Source organism: Mus musculus, chromosome 2, assembly GCF_000001635.26.
Source record: "Mus musculus strain C57BL/6J chromosome 2, GRCm38.p6 C57BL/6J".
NCBI classification, from domain to species: Eukaryota; Metazoa; Chordata; class Mammalia; order Rodentia; family Muridae; genus Mus; species Mus musculus.
In genome coordinates this window covers 136,114,710-136,135,166 of record NC_000068.7, presented here as the reverse complement: position 1 = coordinate 136,135,166, position 20,457 = coordinate 136,114,710, and the positions used below count along the sequence as shown (strand labels likewise).

The 20,457-nt window shown below is 39.2% G+C and overlaps 1 protein-coding gene across 8 annotated transcripts in view; it reads left to right on the top strand.

Moving 5' to 3' along the window:
• The window catches only part of Pak7 (p21 (RAC1) activated kinase 7), a 306,881-nt gene that overhangs the window by 252,802 nt on the left and 33,622 nt on the right, over positions 1–20,457 (top strand). For 6 of the 8 annotated variants that reach the window (NM_172858.2, NM_001360384.1, NM_001360382.1 and 3 more), the window contains one exon: positions 18,205–18,990. The exons of the other annotated variants lie outside the window; for them this stretch is intronic. In NM_172858.2, coding sequence (NP_766446.2) covers positions 18,205–18,990 — 786 coding nt within the window. The remainder of the gene's footprint in view (positions 1–18,204; positions 18,991–20,457) is intronic. 8 annotated transcript variants of the gene reach the window in all.

The window sequence follows — 20,457 nt, the reverse complement described above, 5'->3', positions numbered from 1 at the left end:
ATTCATTCATTCAACAAGTACTTACAAAGCATAGAGACTAGAGCTGGTAGTCTTTGACATTTTGATCTGTCCAAAGTTCCCTTATGTTAAACCCAATAGGAAAGTAGGATAGTTGTCCACTATGTACCTAGCACTGTACTAGGTGATCACATAAATATACCCTCCTTCTTTTGATTCTCCCTCCAGTTCAATACATATCTATCTCTACTCCACAAACAAGGGAGATATCTATAGAGAGGCTTTCATCAAGTTACATAAAATTTTATACTTCATCCATGGTAGACCAGATAGATATTAGAGCGTGCACCTGTCTATATACAATGCTCACTATAGGGATGCATGGAGATACTACTCTCCATCTCATTCAATACCCTGTGTTTACCTGTTGCTTTGGATGACTGTTCCTGAGAACGGGGACAGCTTGTATTTTACTACTGTAACATAGGCATTTCCAAGGAAAGACCAACTGCCATCAATTTCTCCCTAGTAGCCCCATCTACACAGATGCTCACACAGAACATCACTGAATAGATAGTTTATAGAACACCTGGGCATTTTCTCTTTTGAAGCATCTTTGGTCTCCAAGCCATTTGTCTTACCAGATCTCAGTGCCTTGTGGATGAAGGATGGTCCCTAGCAGTTTTCTAGCTTCCATGCCAAGAAAACATAAGGCAAATCTAAATTGTGTTGACTCTTCCATCTATGACTGAAGACCAGGAACTAAAATACTTAAGTGGTGGTAAAATGATATGTTTATTTTTTTTAATGATATGTTTCTTTTATTTGTATGGTTGTGTTTGTTTTTTTTTCTTTTTGTCTTGTCTTTTTCCTGTCTATAGAACAAATTGAATAAATACATAATTTTGCAAATGGATGCTCTCTTCCACATATACTCAGGCAAGATGGGTAATTCTTTCAATAAAGTTCAAACATTTCACATCAATAAAACCAAATTTGAATTGATAGGGAGAATCCTTTCTTCATTTTGTTTAGCTGCCATGGTCACGTTTAAGTGGTTTGCAGTAGCCTTGAATATCAGCTCTGTCAAATCCTGCATGTAAACCAAGCTTCCTGCTAGTTAACCAACCTAGCATGGGACAGTCCTGCAGTGTGATATGATAAAGATACACTGTACTACAAAACAGAACCTTTTGCTTCCCAGAAACTGGCTGACAAAACAGCCTGAGGCTCCATCCATGAAAATCGGCTTGTGCAGTGCAGCTGTGCATGTATAGTGGCGGCATTCCTGATGCCAAGGAGCCTGGATCCCCATGACGAAGGATCCATAGCAGGGTTATTGCCAAAGGTATGGTAACAGAAATGGTGGAATCAAGAGTACTTCATTCAGATGTTTGTGAATTTCATCTGTTTTGGTGTAGAGCAGATAAAATCTAAAATATTAATGTCTTTGAAAACATGTATCTCTTTATTCTTTTTGATGTTTTTATTTAATTTTGATAATTTTCCCAACTAGTCACAGATCAGCCTCCCATGCCTACCCAATTTCTCTCTCTCTTTCTCTCTCTCTCTCTTTCTCTTTCTCTTTCTCAATAAATAAATGAGACCATACACACACACATACACACACACACACACACACACACACACACACACACACCCCTCATGGAGTATGATTTGTGTTGGTCAACTACTCTTCAGCATGAGTCCTGCCCAGGACTGTATATCCATTCCTACTGTCACTCCATTGAAGAAAACAGATTTTTTTTCCTATCCCCATGTGATCCACTAGTTCCCTTTAAGCCTTTATACCATCGAGCTCTGTCCTCCTCCACTGAGGTCACCACAAGGACCCTTTCTAACTTCCTCTAAGGATATTCCAAATGAAACACATAGATGAATATTCCAAGCTAATGTCCATAAAGGAAGGAAAGGAAATACACGTCTGTCTTTGTAGATGTTGGCTCTTAAATTCTTCATTTCAAAAATATCAGTGAAGAAAAGAGGTTGCCTTTAATATTAGGATTTGACTTTGTTTTTTAATGAATTGATTTTTTTTTTTGCTCAAGATACTGGGTTTCTTGTTTTGTTTTGTAGTTTGTTTGTCTGGTTTTGTTTTGTTTTGTTTTGTTTTGTTTTGTTTTGTTTTTTGTCCAAGATACAGACAAAGGAAATTAACTTTTGTTGTCTATGTGTCTTAGTCTGTGCAAATAGAGGACCTGGAAATAGTTAAAAGTCAAAGTTCTTATTCCCTTACCTTCACTATCTAAAGTTGTCATTGACTGCTGTAATAGATAGATTAGATAGATAGATAGATAGATAGATAGATAGATAGATAGATAGATACATACATACATACATACATACATACATACATTCATACATACATACATACATTCATACATACATATATACATACATGCACAAATATATACATAGATGAGAGAGAGGTATACAACCTGTCTTAGTTACTTTTTAATTGTTGTGAAGAGACAACATGGCCACAGACTCTTGGCTAGTATAACTTAGTGTCTGCCTTTCCCTCTTCCTGCTTGGATTTGATCTGGCTTCAGCTTATATGGGTCTTGTGCATGCTGTCACCATTTCTGTGAGTTCATATTGTATTATCCCTGTTGTTTCTGGAAAATACTGTTCCCTTGGAAATTTCCACCACCTCTATCTCTTACGTTCTTTCCATCTCCTCACATGCATAGATGCCTGAATCCAGAGGGGAGGGGTGTGATAAAGACATCGCTCACTGTCTATACATTGTCAAGTTGTGGATCTTTTTGTTAATTATTATCTAGAGCAAGTTTTTCTGAAGAGAACTGAGTGATATACTGATTTATTGATATAGAACGAAATCATTTGGAAGCATTTTACTGTTCTGTTCATGTAGCAGAGTAATAATAGTAGGTTTTTCTGTAAGAAAACCTGATCCTATGACCTATGATCTAGTCTCATGGTTTGGACCTCATTAACAATGACAGATACTAGTTCTATAATGAGTTTCATGCCAGAGATATAGGGATCATCATACACAAATCAGTTAAAATAACCCACCACAAAAAACTAGACTAAACGATATAAAACATACTAAAAGATATTTTAAGAATCCCATCAGATGCAAAAAAAACAAAAAAAAAAAAAACCAAAAAACTCCTTTGTGATAAAAGTCCTGGAGAGACTCCAGATATAAGGCACATGTTTCAACATAATGGAAGCAATTTATAGAAAGCTCATAGCCAACGCCAATCTCAACCAAGAGAAACACAAAGTATTTCCACTAAAATTAAAAACAGTAAAAGAATGTCCACTCTCTCCATACCTATCCAACATAGTATTTTAGCTAGAATAGAAAACAACTGGAGGAGATGAAGGAGATACACATAGGAAAGGAAGAAGTATATGTATCCTTATTCACTGGAGATATGAGTCTTTAGGAGACCCAAAAGATTCCACCGTAAGACTCTAAGAACTGAAAACACTTTCAGCAGAGTATTAGGATAGAAAATTAACAGTCAAAAGTCTGCAGCCTTCCCATATACACATGACAAACATATTGAGAAGGAAATCATGGAAACAAAAGTTTCCACAGTAGCCTCAGAATCGATATCTGGAGATAACTCTAACCAAGCAAGTGAAATGTTTGTATAATAAATATTTAAGACATTGGAAGAAGACACCAAAAGATAGAAAGGCTCTCATGCGCATAGATCTGTAGGATTAATACTGGGAAAATAGTCATCCTACCCAAGGCAATCTACAGATGCAATGTAGTCCCCATTAAAGTTGCAACACAATTCTTTACAGAAATTGACATTGCTGGAGGTATTACCATCCTGAATTTCAAATTGTATTATAGTGCTATAGTAATAAAAAGCTGCATGCTATACTCCTAGGAAATAGGCACATTGAATCGAATTTAAGACCAAGACATAAATCCACACAACTACAGACAACTGATTTTGATAAAGAAACCGAAAACACACACCAAAGAAAAGACAGCATCTTGAACAAATGGTGCTAGTCAAAACAGATAGCCACATGCAAAAGAATGAAAATAGACTCAGATTTATCACCCTGAACAAAACTCATCAGAAAAACCCTGAACATAACTATTCAAAAATGCCTATAAATTCAGTTTGATCCTATGAAAATATTAATGATGGCTTTTGAAGAAATAGAAAAACAACCCTGACTGGGTTGAGGCTCAGAGATAGACTACCTAACTTGCATCTATAAGGATCTGAATTTTATCTAGACTAATGAAGAAGAAGAAAAAGAAAGAAATAGAAGAGGTGAAGGGAGGAAAAGAGAGAAAGAAAAGAGAGAAGAAAGGAGAGACAGAATGAGTTACATGCAATCTCAAAGGGTCCTAAAGACCAAAACATTCTTTAATTTGAAGGTTACATGTTATTTTTTATGTATGTGTGTATTGCCTGCATGTATGTTTGTACACTACATCTGTGCCTGGTGCCTGTGGAGTCCAGAAGAGGGCACTAGGCCCCCTGCAACTGGAGGTGCACATGATTATCAATTGTCATGATGTTGGAAATTGAACTCAGAACCTCTGCAAGAACAGCCAGGGCTCTTAACCAATGATCCATCATCACTCCATCCTCCCAAATGCTTTTAAAAGTAAAAATAAAATTGGAAAACTAATAGTTCTCGATCTTAAAACTTGCTATCCTATACAATAAAGACCAAAATAGTCTCATGTTGGTTTAAGTATAGACACAGAAACCCACAGAATAAAATCATCCCAGCAATAAACTGACATAGGTGCCAAGACTATTCACTGAGAATAACTGCCTTTTCAATACTATGGAAAAGCTGGATATTCACATACAAAAGAATAGAGATAGATCCTTAATCAATACCAAATATAGAAATTAACTAAAATGCACCAAAGCATTTGAACATGAGCCTCAACTCTGAAGCGCTCAAAAGAAATACAGAGACATTTCATGACATTGGATCTGGCAATGATTTCTTGTATATGAAGCCCAAGAGATTCACACCCCCACCCTCACCCCTCCAAAAAAGATACTGCCTGTCTTAGTTAGGGTTTCTATTCCTGCACAAATATCATGACCATGAAGCAAGATGGGAATAAAGGGTTTATTCAGCTTACACTTCCACACTGCTGTTCATCACCAAAGGTAATCAGGACTGGAACTCAAGCAGGTCAATAAGCAGGAGCTGATGCAAAGGCCATGGAGGGATGTTACTTACTGGCTTGCTTTCCCTGGCTTGCTCAGCTTGCTTTGTTATAAAACCCAAGACTACCAGCCCAGGGATGGCACCACCCACAATGGGCCCTACCCCTTGATCACTAATTGAGAGAATGCCACACAGCCAGATCTCATGGAGGCACTTCCCCAACTGAAGCACCTTTCTCTGAGATAACTCCAGCCTGTGTCAAGTTGACACACAAAACAAGAAAGTACACTGCCTTAATAGTGAAAGATAGACTTTATAATATTTTCAAATCAACCTGTGTGACAAGACATTATAGGTACTTAAACAACTGGAAGATAAAATTATATGCACTAACTGGAGTTTGAGTACATTCACTCTCCAGCATGTTTAAGCTTCTCAAAAATGTATGTACATTTTTTAAGTAAAAAACTCTGACTTTAGGAGGATGAGCCCATACTTCTGCAAATTGTTTAGAATCCTGACAAATTTTCAACAACATTCAGCTGTGGTAGACTGATGCAAGAGTGATCTCACTTTTCCTCTCCTATCTGCTCACATGAACTTTGCAATAAGACTCAAAAGTGATGTCTCTTAGGAGATGGAGGCTGCCTTCCTGCAGACATACGACTATTACCACTAGAACTAGGAGATGTGAGGCTATGCCTAATTTAGCCAATGCTTTTAGAGACTGTGCAGCTTGGAACCCTGTCTGGTTGCCATGTAAGTGTGGACTAGCTGGGCAACAAACAAGAAACACATGGAGCAGACACTTGTTACCCTAGGTTAGGCCTCCATAGACTAGCTCTCCTTAAGGAGATGCCTCATCAGTTGATAAAAGATAGACACATTGTTAACATGTAACATTCTGAGAAGCAATAGATGGTCATTGCCTTGCACCCATTTATTGTCATTGTTGTTGTCTTCTTCTTCTTCTTCTTCTTCTTCTTCTTCTTCTTCTTCTTCTTCTTCTTCTTCTTCTTCTTCTTCTTCCTCCTCCTCCTCCTCCTCCTCCTCCTCCTCCTCCTCCTCCTCCTCCTCCTCCTTCTCCTTCTCTTTCTTCCTCCTCTTTCTCCTCCTTCTTCATGTGTGTGATTTGAGTTTGCTGTGCTTACATGTACATATTTATGTTCCCAAGTCTGTGAATGCAGGTATGTGTATGGTGCCTATGAATACGTTGTATGTAGAGGCCAGAGTTGATTTCGGGTGTCTTCTCCAACCACTCTCTACCTCATCTCTTTTGTTGAAGCCAGAGTTTGTTGTTGCAGACAGTCTAGTCCACAGCTCATTCTAGGAACTCAGTAACTGCCTCTTGAATGCTGAGATCAAAAATAGGCAAGTTGCCACTCAGTAATGAGGGTGTTAGAGATCTCGACTCTGGTCTTCACCCTTGCACAGCAAGCGCTTTTCCCATGGAGATACTTTCCCAGCCTCTAAACTTTTCTTTTAATTGTGGCAGAAATGTACATAACAGTAACTTACCATTTTAAGAATATAATTTAGTATCATTAAGTACATCCAAAATGTTGTAAAACCACTTTATTTTTATTACCTCAAACCAAAACTCCAGATGTACTAGACACTAATTTCCTAGGCCCCCAGTGACCTCTAATGTATTTTCTGTCTACATGAATTTTCCTATTCCAAGATATAATCAAAAATTGACCTGTGCAAAAATGTTTTTATTTGGCTTATTTCATTTAGCACAATGCTTGCAGTTATCATACATGTCTTAATATCATAAATTGTTTGTTTCCTTTAAAAATAAATACTCTATTTTTTAAAAAAAAACACCATATCTTGATATGAACAATTTGAAAAATACCATATTTGTTATGAATCTATTGATGAACAATTGGCTTGCATCTACTTTTTAGTTATTGCAAATGTTGCTTCGAGCATTGGCATCAGAGAATTTTGACAGCTAACATCAAGTCAGCCCTTTCTAGGAACAGTACCTACTGAGAAAAGTCAATAAAGAGCTAGAAAAATAACAGAATAGTAAAGCTAGAAAGAAGCCAGACAAATAGGCTCTCTCAGTAGAGACAAGGTCCATAGACCCACAAAGGTTGTCATATGACAAAACTGCATTGTTGCTGATGACATTGGCTAGACTATACCTAGATGGCTGCACTCACAATCCAATGCATACTCTGCAGTTTGATCTCAATATGCAGCCCTGAGTTTGACAGCCAATAACCTTTCTCTATTCTTAAGGACCTTGCAGCTCCAAGTTTGCTTTGCACAGCAGCATCACCTACCTTTCCTATGAGTTTGTTAGAAATCCAGAGTCATATGACACACAACAGACCTGTTCAAAGGAAGTGTATGTGCTACAAGATGCCAAGGGCTTTGAGGGCAGAGCGAAGCTAAAAGGATAATGGTTTTCAACTCTGTCTGCTCATTGAAATCACTTGAGAGAGATTTAAAACTGCCACTGCCTGGGCTCCCTGAAGGGAATCCTTCCTAATTTGCTTTTGTGGTAAGACTGGACATAAGGTATAGGTGTGGGCTGGCCTGACCACTTGTCTACTATGAGGTGGCATGGGACGGGGGAGATGCCCTTCCCCTTCCCCACCTGAGGCAATATGAGAGCTGGCCCTGGAAGTCATGAGAGCAGGAAAGCTGGCTCTGCCCACCAGCTTCCCATTTGGGAGAGTGGACCCTGCCCCCTGCCCCCTCCCCGGGGGGTAGCACAATAGAACTGGCTCTGGTGTCCAGCAAGCTAGGAGTAGGGCAGAGATGCCTTGAGGACATGGGAGTAGGAGAGTTGGCTCCACTCCTTGCTGACTGCTGCATTGGGTGACAGGACAGTGCAAAAGAGTAGTCTAGATCTAGTGCCTGGTGGTCTGGGTGTGGGAGAGCTGGTGGACTGACCAACTTAGCTACCACCCAAGCCCAGATCCAGGGCTTGGGCTGGTCCACCCCAACATCTCCCTTATCTATGAAAGAGCCAGTCATACAGATCCAAAACTTCAGTATCTCCATGACACAGAGCTACAAGATATCTAAGAAGAACTCCAGTGAGGATTGTTGATAGTGTAGAAGCCAGAGACCTCAAACCAGCCTGATGACTCAATGCAATGAACATTTGCCAAGTAAAGATGTGTGGACAAAAGAGTATAGTGTGGAATACGCTGTGACACTGTAAGACTCTAGCAAGCGTTAGCTTACTGGGAACCCCCTGAGTGAACCACGTGGAGCTGGAATCAATGCAAAAGGCAAGAGGAATTTATTGTTCCCGTGCACTGGGAACATCCCAGACCCAAAGGAGAGGAAGTGACCCCCAGCGGCCTGTTCATCAAGTTTTTATATGGTTTCCAGGGGGCAATAGAGTATCAGCAACTAGGCACAATATGATTGGTGGTACAGCGTGCCCTTTAAACTGATTGTTCTTTGGGGAATGAGGTAGTAGGGGCTTATTCAACCTCTCCCTTCTGGCCTACATGCTCTCTGACCTGTCTCTTCCAGGAGGGGAGGGGTCCAGTGGAATTTTTCCCAATCTGCTTTTATACTATTTTAATCACATGCAAGTAATAAAGTCAAGCAGTATAATAAACACAAATAGTCAAGGAATAAAACAAGGCAATAAGCAAAGTCCTGTGATCACTGTTTCTAAGCTTATAAGTATGACCAAAATATCTGAGCCTACTTCCTTGTCCAAGCCCCAAATCAAATTCTTGCCTAAAGCCTACCTCATTTGTTCCACCCTAAAATTAAGATTCCTGCCTGAACTTACTTCCCTGTCCTAGTCTAAAATTAGATTCCTGCCAGAGCTTACTTCCTTGTCATGGCCTAATGTCAGACTCCTGCCTGAAGCCCATTTCCTTGTCCTTGGCCAATGTCAGATTCCTACCAAGCAGCCCCCAAAGCTCCCCACAGTTGTTATTTATTTCTTTGGGGGAAGTGAGGTTGCAAAGACAAAGGGCAGATATGAAGGGATGAGGAAATGAGAGGGATTGGGGTACATGATGTGAAACTCACAAAGAATCAATTAAAACGTTTATTTATTTATTTATTTATTTATTTATTTTAAAGGACTGGGTATAAAGACTTTTGTAAGTTCCCAAAGACACCACATCTCTGCAGCGCTAAAGATGGTGGTAGCTTTTGATCAGGCTTTCCTTTTATGGAATGCAACTAGCATTCTCTTTATAACTAAACACCCTTCGAGAGATTCCTGTCGGGGAGCTCACTGCATTGTCCAGTGGAAGCCGGATGAGGGCATACATGAAGTACTGCCAATTTTCTAAATGTGTTTGTACACAAGATAAAGAGTAAGTAAGCGAATTTGTAGGGGAGAGGAAAATGTTAAGCGCCTGGAGCTGTGTATGCAGCTTAGAGGATGCGACTTGCCTAACATATGTGAGGTCCTAGGTTCAGTACCCTAGGTTGCCAGTATTGTGGCAAAAAGGGAACAAAAACAAAAATAGGAAAAAAAAAATCTTTACTTTATTCAATAAATCATAGACATTAATGCATAATGAAATCTCACAAAATAAAATTATGGCAAATTATAACTAAAGAGTGAGATCCAATAAAAGTATATGTTTTAGAAAGATACGTGGATACAATAGGCTCTCTGCTTGAGCACAGTGGCTGATCTGCACATTCAGTGGCTCTTCTGGGCCCAGGAAAAAAGCTCTCAAATTTTGGAGAACCAGAGAAGCAGCCTTTCCCTCAGGAACACGGAGCATTTCCTTTCCTAACTTTACGTCTCGGAGGTCTGTCTGTGGGCCTCTCATGGTCTGTGAACCATGTCTTCTTTGTTTCACAATATCTTCTTTGTTAAGTAGTCATAATATAAAAACACAACTGTTGTGGTACATTTGTGGAAGGAAAGATCATATTGTTTGTGTCTCTTCTGGGGTGTGTGTGTGCTATTTGGGTCCCAGGTTTATCTAGGATATTACTGGAGGAAATGGACTTGTTCATCTTTTTCAACATGGCAAGGTAACTCAGAAATAAGACATGAATTCCCTCTCAATATTTCTACATGGGTTCCTGCTATCCCGTTGCTATCTTTGATAGAATAGGCCAGATGATCTAGTAAATGCTACAGACTCCTGCATGCCGGACTTGAACTTGCTCTCTGAGATGTTTGGACAAGCATAAATATGCTCTGTTCCATCATGGTACCATAGCATCTCTGGAAACATAATAAACACCTCAAAAGTGCTCTTTATGCTGCAAATCAACCATTTTCCACATTTTATTATGAACCGCTGTTGCTGTTCATATAAAACAAAGGAATGAATGATCCTACCAATGTGAATTTAAGGAAGAGAAAACCCGTTTTCCTTTTGTGTGTTACGTGCTTATATAATGCCATGCTGCTGTTCCAAGGCCTCACTTTGAGTGACAGGAAGAGACACTCCAGCACTATGACCCAGAGAGCCTAGAAGTGAGTGACCTGGTACCACCAACAGAGATGCAATTGTCTGAGAAGGGAAAGCTGGCTTCAGGAATGTGCATGAACTAACCAAAGAATGCAAATATGGACCTGCAGCTGAGAGCTGTTGTCATCTAGTCTGCCTAATGCAGATGCTGCAGACTCTCCCACTGCCTTAGCCATTCTGAAGGATAATAACTCTTAAAAACAGTAAAAACCTCCAGCTGCTTTCTTAACCTTTTCATTCGATTTCAAAGTGATGAAATGCCAAGAATGAGCACAGCACACTTATCTTTCAGATAAACAGGGAGATGACTTCGAAGGTAGGAAGGAAGGAAGGAAGGAAGGAAGGAAGGAAGGAAGGAAGGAAGGAAGGAAGGAGAAAACTCATACTCTGTATAATTATAAAGTAAGTCAAAGACATTGCAAAGTCAGTGCTTTTGGTGTGCATGAAGAAAGCTTCAGAGACTCAAAATTTTTCTCTAGGAGAGCATTGGGTTCCTATGTAGAAAATAGTAAACGTCTGGGTACAAAGAGAGCAGCCAAGTCATGAGAGCATTAATAATATCATTTCTTTGGCTTTTAGTAATTTAAGGTCCACCCTTCCTTGGTTACCTTTCTGTTTCTGTGATGAACATATCCTGAGAAAAAGAATTACAAGAGAAAGATATATGATGGCAGTGGTTGGAGAGATAGATTGGTGGATGGATAGATAGATAGATAGATAGATAGATAGATAGATAGATAGATAGATAGATAACCAGATTTCATCTCATAGCTTACGCTGCGCTAGAACTTAGTATGTAGTCCATTATGTCCTTCAACTTTAAAATTAGTATTACATTGTTTTGAGGGACAGGGGTGGGAGGAAGGGTGTACCACACTGTGAGGTATGAGGGAATCTGTTGTTTTGTTCATTCAACCATGTGGTTCCCAGACTTAAGTCAGCAGCTGCCTTGGAGGCAAACATTTGTTCCAACAAGGCCATACCTTGTAATCCCTCTCAAGTTGTCCCACTCCCTAATGTCCAAGCATTCAAATATAACTATTCAAACCAACATAATTGTCAAAGAAAGGAACTATTCTACTTCAGGAAACCCAGGCTAAGATGTGAAGATAACGTGAGAGATTTGCAGAACTACCTGCTATCTGTTAGATTTTGTTTCATTAATCATGGTGTGTTCCTCTCCCCTAAAATGCATTTTTTTCACTAAATGAATATTGAGCTGGGTATTTCCGTTGTCCGCAATGATGCCTGGTCAATGAAATAGCCATAATAAATATCCAAGAACATTCCATTTCAAGCTGACTTTTACCTCAGGCTGGCCAGAGTAACCTCTGGCTGCCTGCTTTGTGTTGCAAGCAGGAAGAACTCAGTCTATAACCTTTAGCAGGGAATAGGAAGTCAGCTTCAAGCTTGGTTTCTTGTGGAATTCTTCAGTGTATGTGTTGGTATTATAGTGATGTAGAGAGCAGAGAAAATGGCAAATAGTAGAACACTTTCCAATTCAAGATGAAATCTCTATTTCCATGAAGTTCGCAAAACCTTCCTTTAAAATATTTTATTCTCTTAGAGTTTGTGCAAATTGCACATGCCTTTAATCCCAGCATTTGGGAGGCAGAGGCAGGCAGATTTCTGAGTTCGAGGCCAGCCTGGTGTACAGAGTGAGTTCCAGGACAGCCAAGGCCTCACAGAGAAACCCTGTCTCAAATAAATAAATAAATAAATAAATAAATAAATAAATAAATAAATTTTTTAAAAAAACTTTATATTTAGTTAGTAAATGATTGGTTTATTTTGGATCCCACATGATTACCAGTATTATACAGCTTGTTGAGTGGTTTTTGTCTTGTTTTTATTTGGGGTTTTCAGTGTTTTGGGGGGTTTGTTGTTGTTTTGTTTTGGGGGGGTTGTTGTTGTTCTTTTGGCTATTTGTTTGTTTGGTTTTTGCTTAGAAATCTTCACAATACCTCCCCCTCTGAGATATGCTGACCAAACTGTCACATTTTCCAGAAACAATGTAATGTTCAAGTCTCATCCAACTGCCCCAACCCAATTAGCCCAGTGGGAAAATGTAGAAAATAGATGTGATACTTCAATATCCAACCAAGAATTTGAATGTTTTGGGGAGGCTAAGGATGTCAGATTTGTGGTGATTATGGATCCAGACATTTCCAGTCACTTGTGTGACAGGTAAACTGGTTCTCCCTGTACAGGATCAGAATTCAGGTATGGAGTTTAAAGGCAGATACTTCCTAAACGTACCTTAGTTTATTCTCCAGTCTTGGGAATTTTTGCTTTCTGGCCTCTTGAGAAATATTTACTGTTACAATGTAAAGCACAGCCTAAGGTGCAGAGAAAATGCTGATTTTGAAAAGGAAATGTAAGGTCTTATTAGGGCAAAACTGTTAATTACACACTTCATTATTGTCAAGGTTAATACAGACAGGGAGAACAGAGGCACTTTTTCATTTCTTCCCCGGGAACAAGGGGAGACAGCTGTTCTCCTGGACAGATCCATTAACGCTTATCACCAGCCGCCAGCCTGCACAAGTCGGGCCATGAAATATGGCTGCTGTCACCAGGAGGCAGACCGGATGCGGAGCTGGTCCAGGTTACAGAGGAAAGACAATGAGAACCCAGGCTTCAGATGCAAATAGATTGCCTTGCATTGGTTTTTAATGCCTGCAGCTTCCACAGCATAAAATTCACTGATACTCTTGTAGTTATTGTATTATTGATCTCTCTAAAATGACATAAATCTCATTTCAAATAAACGTCAGACACCGACTCTGACGAACAGCAGTCCTTCCATTTGATGCCTGTCAAAGCTACATTGGACAATTCTGCATGTTTGGATTTCATTGTTGTTGCTTTGATGGTTATAATTCCATAAGGAAAACGCAAGTCAGCAAAAATAACTATGCCTTGGGTTCTCAGTTACCTGGACTTGCGGATCAAAGAGGCTACAAAACCCTTCTCTTACTTTATTGTGTCTGTGTGTATTCTGAAAAGTTGTTTGCAACAGACATTTGCGCTGCTTATTAACAATGAATTAGGAGTTCATCTGAAGCAAGCAAACAAAACCATGTGTTTTTATTAAGAATGATTTGCATACTTAAAGTTCTGAAAACTAATATCCAAGGAAAGGAAATACATTATTTTTCTTGTTTTTTTTTTCCATTTGCTTTAAGCTGATTCCTTCTCATGAGTAAATTAAATATTTTTCCTTTCAAATATTAGCAACCATGCACTTACTTTTGTTTACACCTATGCTTTATTTATCTGCAGCTAAGGATTATTACGGCTCATTAGGTCTATGATGTTAAGAAAGCATGCAGATCCAACTGGGGAAATACAAGAGCAAAATGATGAAAGTTTTCGTTTGTTTGTTTGTTTTAATGGTAGGGATAATGGCTGACCTTTTATTTTACTGCTATTATCATCATTATCCTTATTATTAATTTACAAATTCACTTTACATCCCACTCACTGCCTGCTTCCAGTCACCCTCTCCCACAATCGTCCTTCATCCCCTTTCCACTTCTTCTCTGAGCAAGTAGGGGGCTCTTAGGGAAGTTGCATGCCCTTGGCACATCAAGTCTCTGTGAGCACATCCTCTCCCTTTGAGGCCAGACAAAGAAGCCAAGCTAGAAGAACACATCCCACAGACAGGCAAAAACATTTGCGATAGCTCCGCTCCAGCTGTTCGGGACTCATGTGAAGAACAAGCTGCATTTCGGCTACTTAAAGCATAAAATGTATTTCACCTTCATAATGGATGAGGAAGCCCAAGTCAACATGTTTACATGTTTAAGAAGGATACCAGTACAGTAATGACCATGATTTGAAAGCATTCAGTTATATGTTTTTTAGTTCTAATAAAAAGCATTTATTTTATGTTGCAGTTGCAGATAATGTGAACTGCATCTCCCCTTTAAATATCAGAAATTTGTGGTTTAGATCTTGTTACTAATAATTTTATTTTCTACTTGTATCTGGTTTTGTCCAATATATGCAATCATGGCTAAATTTCTATTGTTTGTAGCTTCCTTCCTTCCCAAAATTTCAGTTTTCTCTCCCAAATTTTCAGCTTAACTTAAAACTTTACTAAGATAATAGTCAAATAAGAAGAATTTACTAGTACTTACCAGTACTTTCTATGGCAGGAATCATATCAACCAATTTATTCATAATATTAATAAGTATGAATAAATCCTGTCTTAATCCTATAAGGAAAGTATTGATTCTTACTTACTATTTCATAGATTAAGAAGCCATGCTCACAAAAGTTTCAGCAGTTTTCCTGAGACTATATAGTTTACAAGTGTTGCTAGTCTAAGCTTTAAAATGAAAAGCAAAAAAAAAAAAAAAAAAAATTATTGTGGTAAATTTGCATAGGGAGATAGTAGCCAACACCCATCCAGATACAATGCCAGGTAAGGAGACCTTTCTGCCCAAGGCTAGCTTGATGAACCAATGAGTTTAACTGTGTTACTTATAGAGTAGGGACATTGGCAAATGTGGACAGCCACAGAACTCACCCCGGCAACTGTTAACTGCTTACCCACACCGCCCTTGCTGCCTTGTGTACAATACTCCAGGCCTTGCATAAGCAGGCCTACTCTTAGGATCTCATGTGGATAACCACAGCTACTCTGACTTCAAAAAGGTAGTGAACATGTTGTGTCTATGCCTGGCAAACGGAGCTCAGCATCAAGAGACATTTCTTATCCCTTCTTCAAATAACATTTCTTTCATAGCACAGTTAATATTTCCCCTTTTATATCAACAGGCAGAAGTAATCTCATTCATCACACTTACTCCCTTAATTTGTATGTGAAGTGAACATTTCTTTGAATATAGTGACCAGTGCATAGAAATAGCAGACTTGGCAGTTCTAAGTCCACAGATTAGCTGTATGCACTGACCTCTGTGATCCCACAGAAATCCATTATACTAAAGAGGATGCAGGAAAAATACATCAGTCTAAGAAATGTTGGAAAACAAGAGGTTACAGATACAAAAGAGAGGAAGTTAGAAAGAACATCGTAGTAGTACCAGATTACGTTCAGAAATATAAGCATGCCTTAATATTCATACAGGTGAATAGATATTTAGGTATGCCTGTGTTAGTATACACATGCAGATTTTCTAGTTCTGCTCACTAGGAGGGCCTTGGAAAAAGATACCCCAGTAGTGATGAAGTAAAGCCTGAGCCCCAATTGTCATGCCGTAGATCCTATAGAAGGAGGTCATCGTGGAGAAGTGGCTGATGAAACAACAGAGTTAGGGAAAAGTGAGAAAAAGGCAGAAGACTTTGGTGTGCTTTACAATAGAAAGAAGATTGTCAAAGGGACACAGACACCAACATAAAAGAATCTTTGGGGACAAAAGCTCCAACCATCTGGGTGACAAAGAAAATGGCACAGCATGGATCATAACCAAAGGATTTAACAAATTCCTGGGAGTCTGTGATACTGATATAAACAAGTGACTGAATAATGCTTTATGCAAAGAGGTGGAACTTAACTCCTACTGCCACCACCCCCTCCACCGGGGTCGGGGGAGGGGGAGGGAGGATGCACCTGTGTCTCACTCCTGGAGGGAAAGAAGGAATTATAAGTTAGAAATTAAATACCTGATCAATAAAACTTTACCTAAGTGACCAAGGTAACGATAACAGAAACAAACCATGTTGAGGTGTGCACCAGATCTAATGTGATGAAACTGCTACTTCACAGCCTTCCTCCCTGCAAACCCATTTCCCCAGTTTAACCATGATAAAAATATCAGACAAATCCAATTGAGGGACATTCTGAGGATACTTGTTCATTGCTTCTCGACACTTCGAAGAACATCAGCACCAAGGGAAGTCTCAGAGACTGTCAAAGAGTCTCAGAACACATAATAAATAAGTTTATTCCTCATGGATGTAAACCCTAAGAGAAGGCTTATAGAGTGCTGATAAAGGCGGCTTTTTATTAACAGTAATGCAAAATGTTAAGATGTGAAACACTGGCTGAGAGGGACACTTTGGAATTCATCTATGAAATGGCACTGTTAAACTATACTAAAGTGAGTTTATTTAAAGAGACATAAATAAAAATAATTAATCTAAGACTGTTTGTCAGGGAGGGGGAAATGTCCTTGACTTTCAGCCTGAAGTTGGAGGCACTAATCTATGGCTCCCAGACTCTAGGTCAGCTTGGTGTTCTCCCTACACTTTGAACTTTCTTGTGGTACTAACTCTGATGCTTCTGAACTCCTTACAACTTACTCAAATGTATTTTTCTCCTAAAATCTTGATAGCTACCCTTTGTTCTTTGTTCTTTTATCCACCCCCACATATTTCAGTGCAAACAGTGTAATGACAAGCCAAGGCACAGCTGACTGGTTTTGTAAGTGGTTGGCTGTTTCTTTCTGTTCCTGGTATTCTGATGTTATTTAGGTTTATTAAAGGGAACAGTTTGTCGCTGAGATCCAGACACCGCCACATCATTACCAAGCAAATTCCCCAATCCAAAGATGGTAGGTAACACACCCATGTGGCCTCTTGGAGGACTGTAGTACAATTCTTAACAGTATCATATTGGATTGCAAGTGAAGCCACATAATTATTCTTCATACTGTTCCATAGTCACAGCTTCAGAAAGTGTTTTCTAGAACCATCCACAAAGTCTTAGAGCATCAGTCAGTTATGCCTTCCATAGATGTATATTTCTACCAATGCTTATATTCAAGTGGTACTGTTCATAGATCATCTGAATAGTGAATTTTAAAATAACAAATATGCTTTTTATAACCAAACACTATAGACTGATAACATGTATAGCCATCAGCCCATTGTTAGAAGCTGAAGGTTTGCCCAGGCCCTCAGGCTGAAATTACTACTGATATTATTGTGTAGGGGGGGGGGCAAAACTGCATTCTAAAAATGTTTATATTTATGCCCTTAGTCAAGTGTTTCTGGCATCCATAGCCAGAACGGCTTCTCTTTGCAATAGGCAATGGTTAATATAGAGACTCATACTGATCAAAATGCTGAGAAAAAATGACTGTTGGTCACACAGCCCCCAAAAGACCATTACCAGTGAATATCACAGAAAAAGAAGCAGAGAGATTGCAAAGGCTTAAGGACAGATAAAGAGTGCTGTGAAATGCTACCTTCTAGACATGGCATAGCCAATCCAATAAGGAATACATTGCAGCTTTGCCTACATTCACAATACCTACCCAGAAAACACGACATTAGGTGCCATGCTAGTTATAAGTAAGAAAGGTCTGTCAGAGTGAGAGGGGACAAGAGAGGGAAACAGGGTGAGTATATTTGCAATACAAATATATGTATAAAATTAGCAAAACTTAAAAGTAATTTTAAAAGAATGTGATTTTTTTTATTAGCAAAGCAATTGAGAAAGACTTCTCTATACTCTAATGCAACCCGTAAGCACAAATTTGAAAGCCCAGATTACTGTTGAATATTTGATTTTTTTTTCCAGTGAAGTTAGGCAACAATTATTTTTTTAAACTAAAATGTTTCTCTCATGTTTCCTTCTGTTCTTTAAACTAAATGAAGTAGGGGACTATCCCCCAGCAAGTATAAAACCAGGGCTATTTTCTTAAACAAAGTTCCTCCTATTATTCCTAGACAATCGTCAGAGGAAATAAATCCTGCAAGGAAACCTCTATCAATGGTCTGCTAGAGGATTTTGACAACATCTCCGTGACTCGCTCCAACTCTCTAAGGAAAGAAAGCCCACCCACCCCAGATCAGGGAGCAGCTAGCCGCATTCAAGGCCACTCGGAAGAGAACGGCTTCATCACTTTCTCACAATATTCCAGTGAATCCGATACGACTGCGGACTACACAACTGAAAAGTACAGAGACAGGAGTCTCTATGGAGATGACCTGGATCTGTACTATAAAAGCAGCCATGCAGCCAAGCAAAATGGGCATGCCATGAAGATGAAACATGGAGACGCTTACTACCCTGAGATGAAGTCTTTGAAAACCGACCTGGCCGGATTCCCTGTCGACTATCACACCCACTTGGACTCTCTGAGAAAATCAAGTGAATATGGTGACCTTAGGTGGGATTATCAGAGAGCCTCTAGTAGCTCCCCTCTGGACTACTCATTCCAGCTCACGCCTTCTAGAACTGCAGGGACCAGCAGGTGCTCCAAGGAGAGTCTGGCATACAGTGAAAGTGATTGGGGACCCAGCCTGGATGACTATGACAGGAGGCCAAAATCATCATACCTGCATCAGACGAGCCCTCAGCCAGCCATGCGCCAGAGATCCAAGTCCGGCTCAGGGCTTCAGGAACCCATGATGCCATTTGGAGCAAGTGCATTTAAAACTCATCCTCAAGGACACTCGTACAACTCCTACACCTACCCTCGATTGTCCGAGCCCACAATGTGCATTCCAAAGGTAAGGTCCACTGCCTCTTCTCCATGACTGACTGACCCTGCCAAAAAAGCTCTACATGGCCAGCATCTTTAGAACTTGCTGTTTTTGCAGTAAAAATAATTTTCCAAATTCTATCTTATTTTCCCATGAGTCCCAAAATCAAAGGCTTTAAAACAAGGTCCATATGTCATTAGAATCAAAGTTTGGCTTTGGGGATCTATTACAAGCCTGCTGATTAAAATAACATGGAATTTGTATTTAATAGAACAATTTTCTGATTCACAACTAATAAAAACAGTCTGATCATATTTACTAAGTTCTATGTTAAAGGGTAAACAACTGTAGGTTATTATAGACTATATATATATGTGTGTGTGTATGTATGTATATATATATATATATATATATATATATATATATATATATTATTCAACTCAAGGGACAGCCTTTTATATATGAGCATGCTCTTCCCATCATTCTTTTAAATCTTAACAACACTTTCTATACGATTTTTTTCAGTAATAGATAGCAGCCAATTCCTGGATTATCTAGGGTTGTTGTTGGGTTTTTTTGTTTGTTTGTTTGTTTTGTTTTTCAGAGTGCTAGGAATCCATTGTAGAGTCCTATGTGCACTAGGCAGGCACACCATCAGTGAGACACTACCCCAAAGTATGCTCTTAAATTAGGATCATATAAATTTTCTTTGAAAATTGATGGGCCTGCCATACCCCATACTTTGAAGAAGACTATGGGGAAAGTACTGATCTTCGGTTAACAGCACACCATGTCCAGGAGCAAATTATCCATTTACAAACAGCCCCGGGAGTGTACACATGGTTGGTTTGCTCATGGTAACTTACCAAGGATTGGTATCTCACCTGTGCAACTGAAGCAGAAAGACAGACTTTGAAAATGGAGTGTGGATTACCTTGAGTCTCAAGACAGTCTTGCTGGGACATGAACACTTGTAGTCACATACACCTGGACCAATGCTTTCTCCTCAGCAGCTTGTCTGATAACACAGGCAACCCTGCAAGGCCAGCCTATCTGCAGCCACCTGCTTTGTCAATTCCAGTCAAATTTCTCTTTTGCTTGTTATCTAAAATGTTTAAGAAAAGCTATTTGGGAAAACAGGAAGCGAATTAAGCTATACTTTAGAAGAAACAAGGGACCTGTTATTTTTGTTCTCATGATAAAAATTAGAAATGAATCCTGAGAAAATAAGGCATGAAAAATACACTCTAGTTAAAATGTAAATGATCGTAGTGGTTTCAATATCACCATGTTAAATGGATTTAAAGACCATAGTTAAGATGCCACAAATACTTTCCCATCATGATTACTGGACACAGGTCTTACTAGCCAAAAGCCAACAGCCAAACCCACATAGCACCTACATATATATCCAGGTACACAACTCTACCATTGATCATTCTCTGTGAGTACCATGGAGAGGAAGTCCTTCATAGTTCTAGAATCAAATAACTA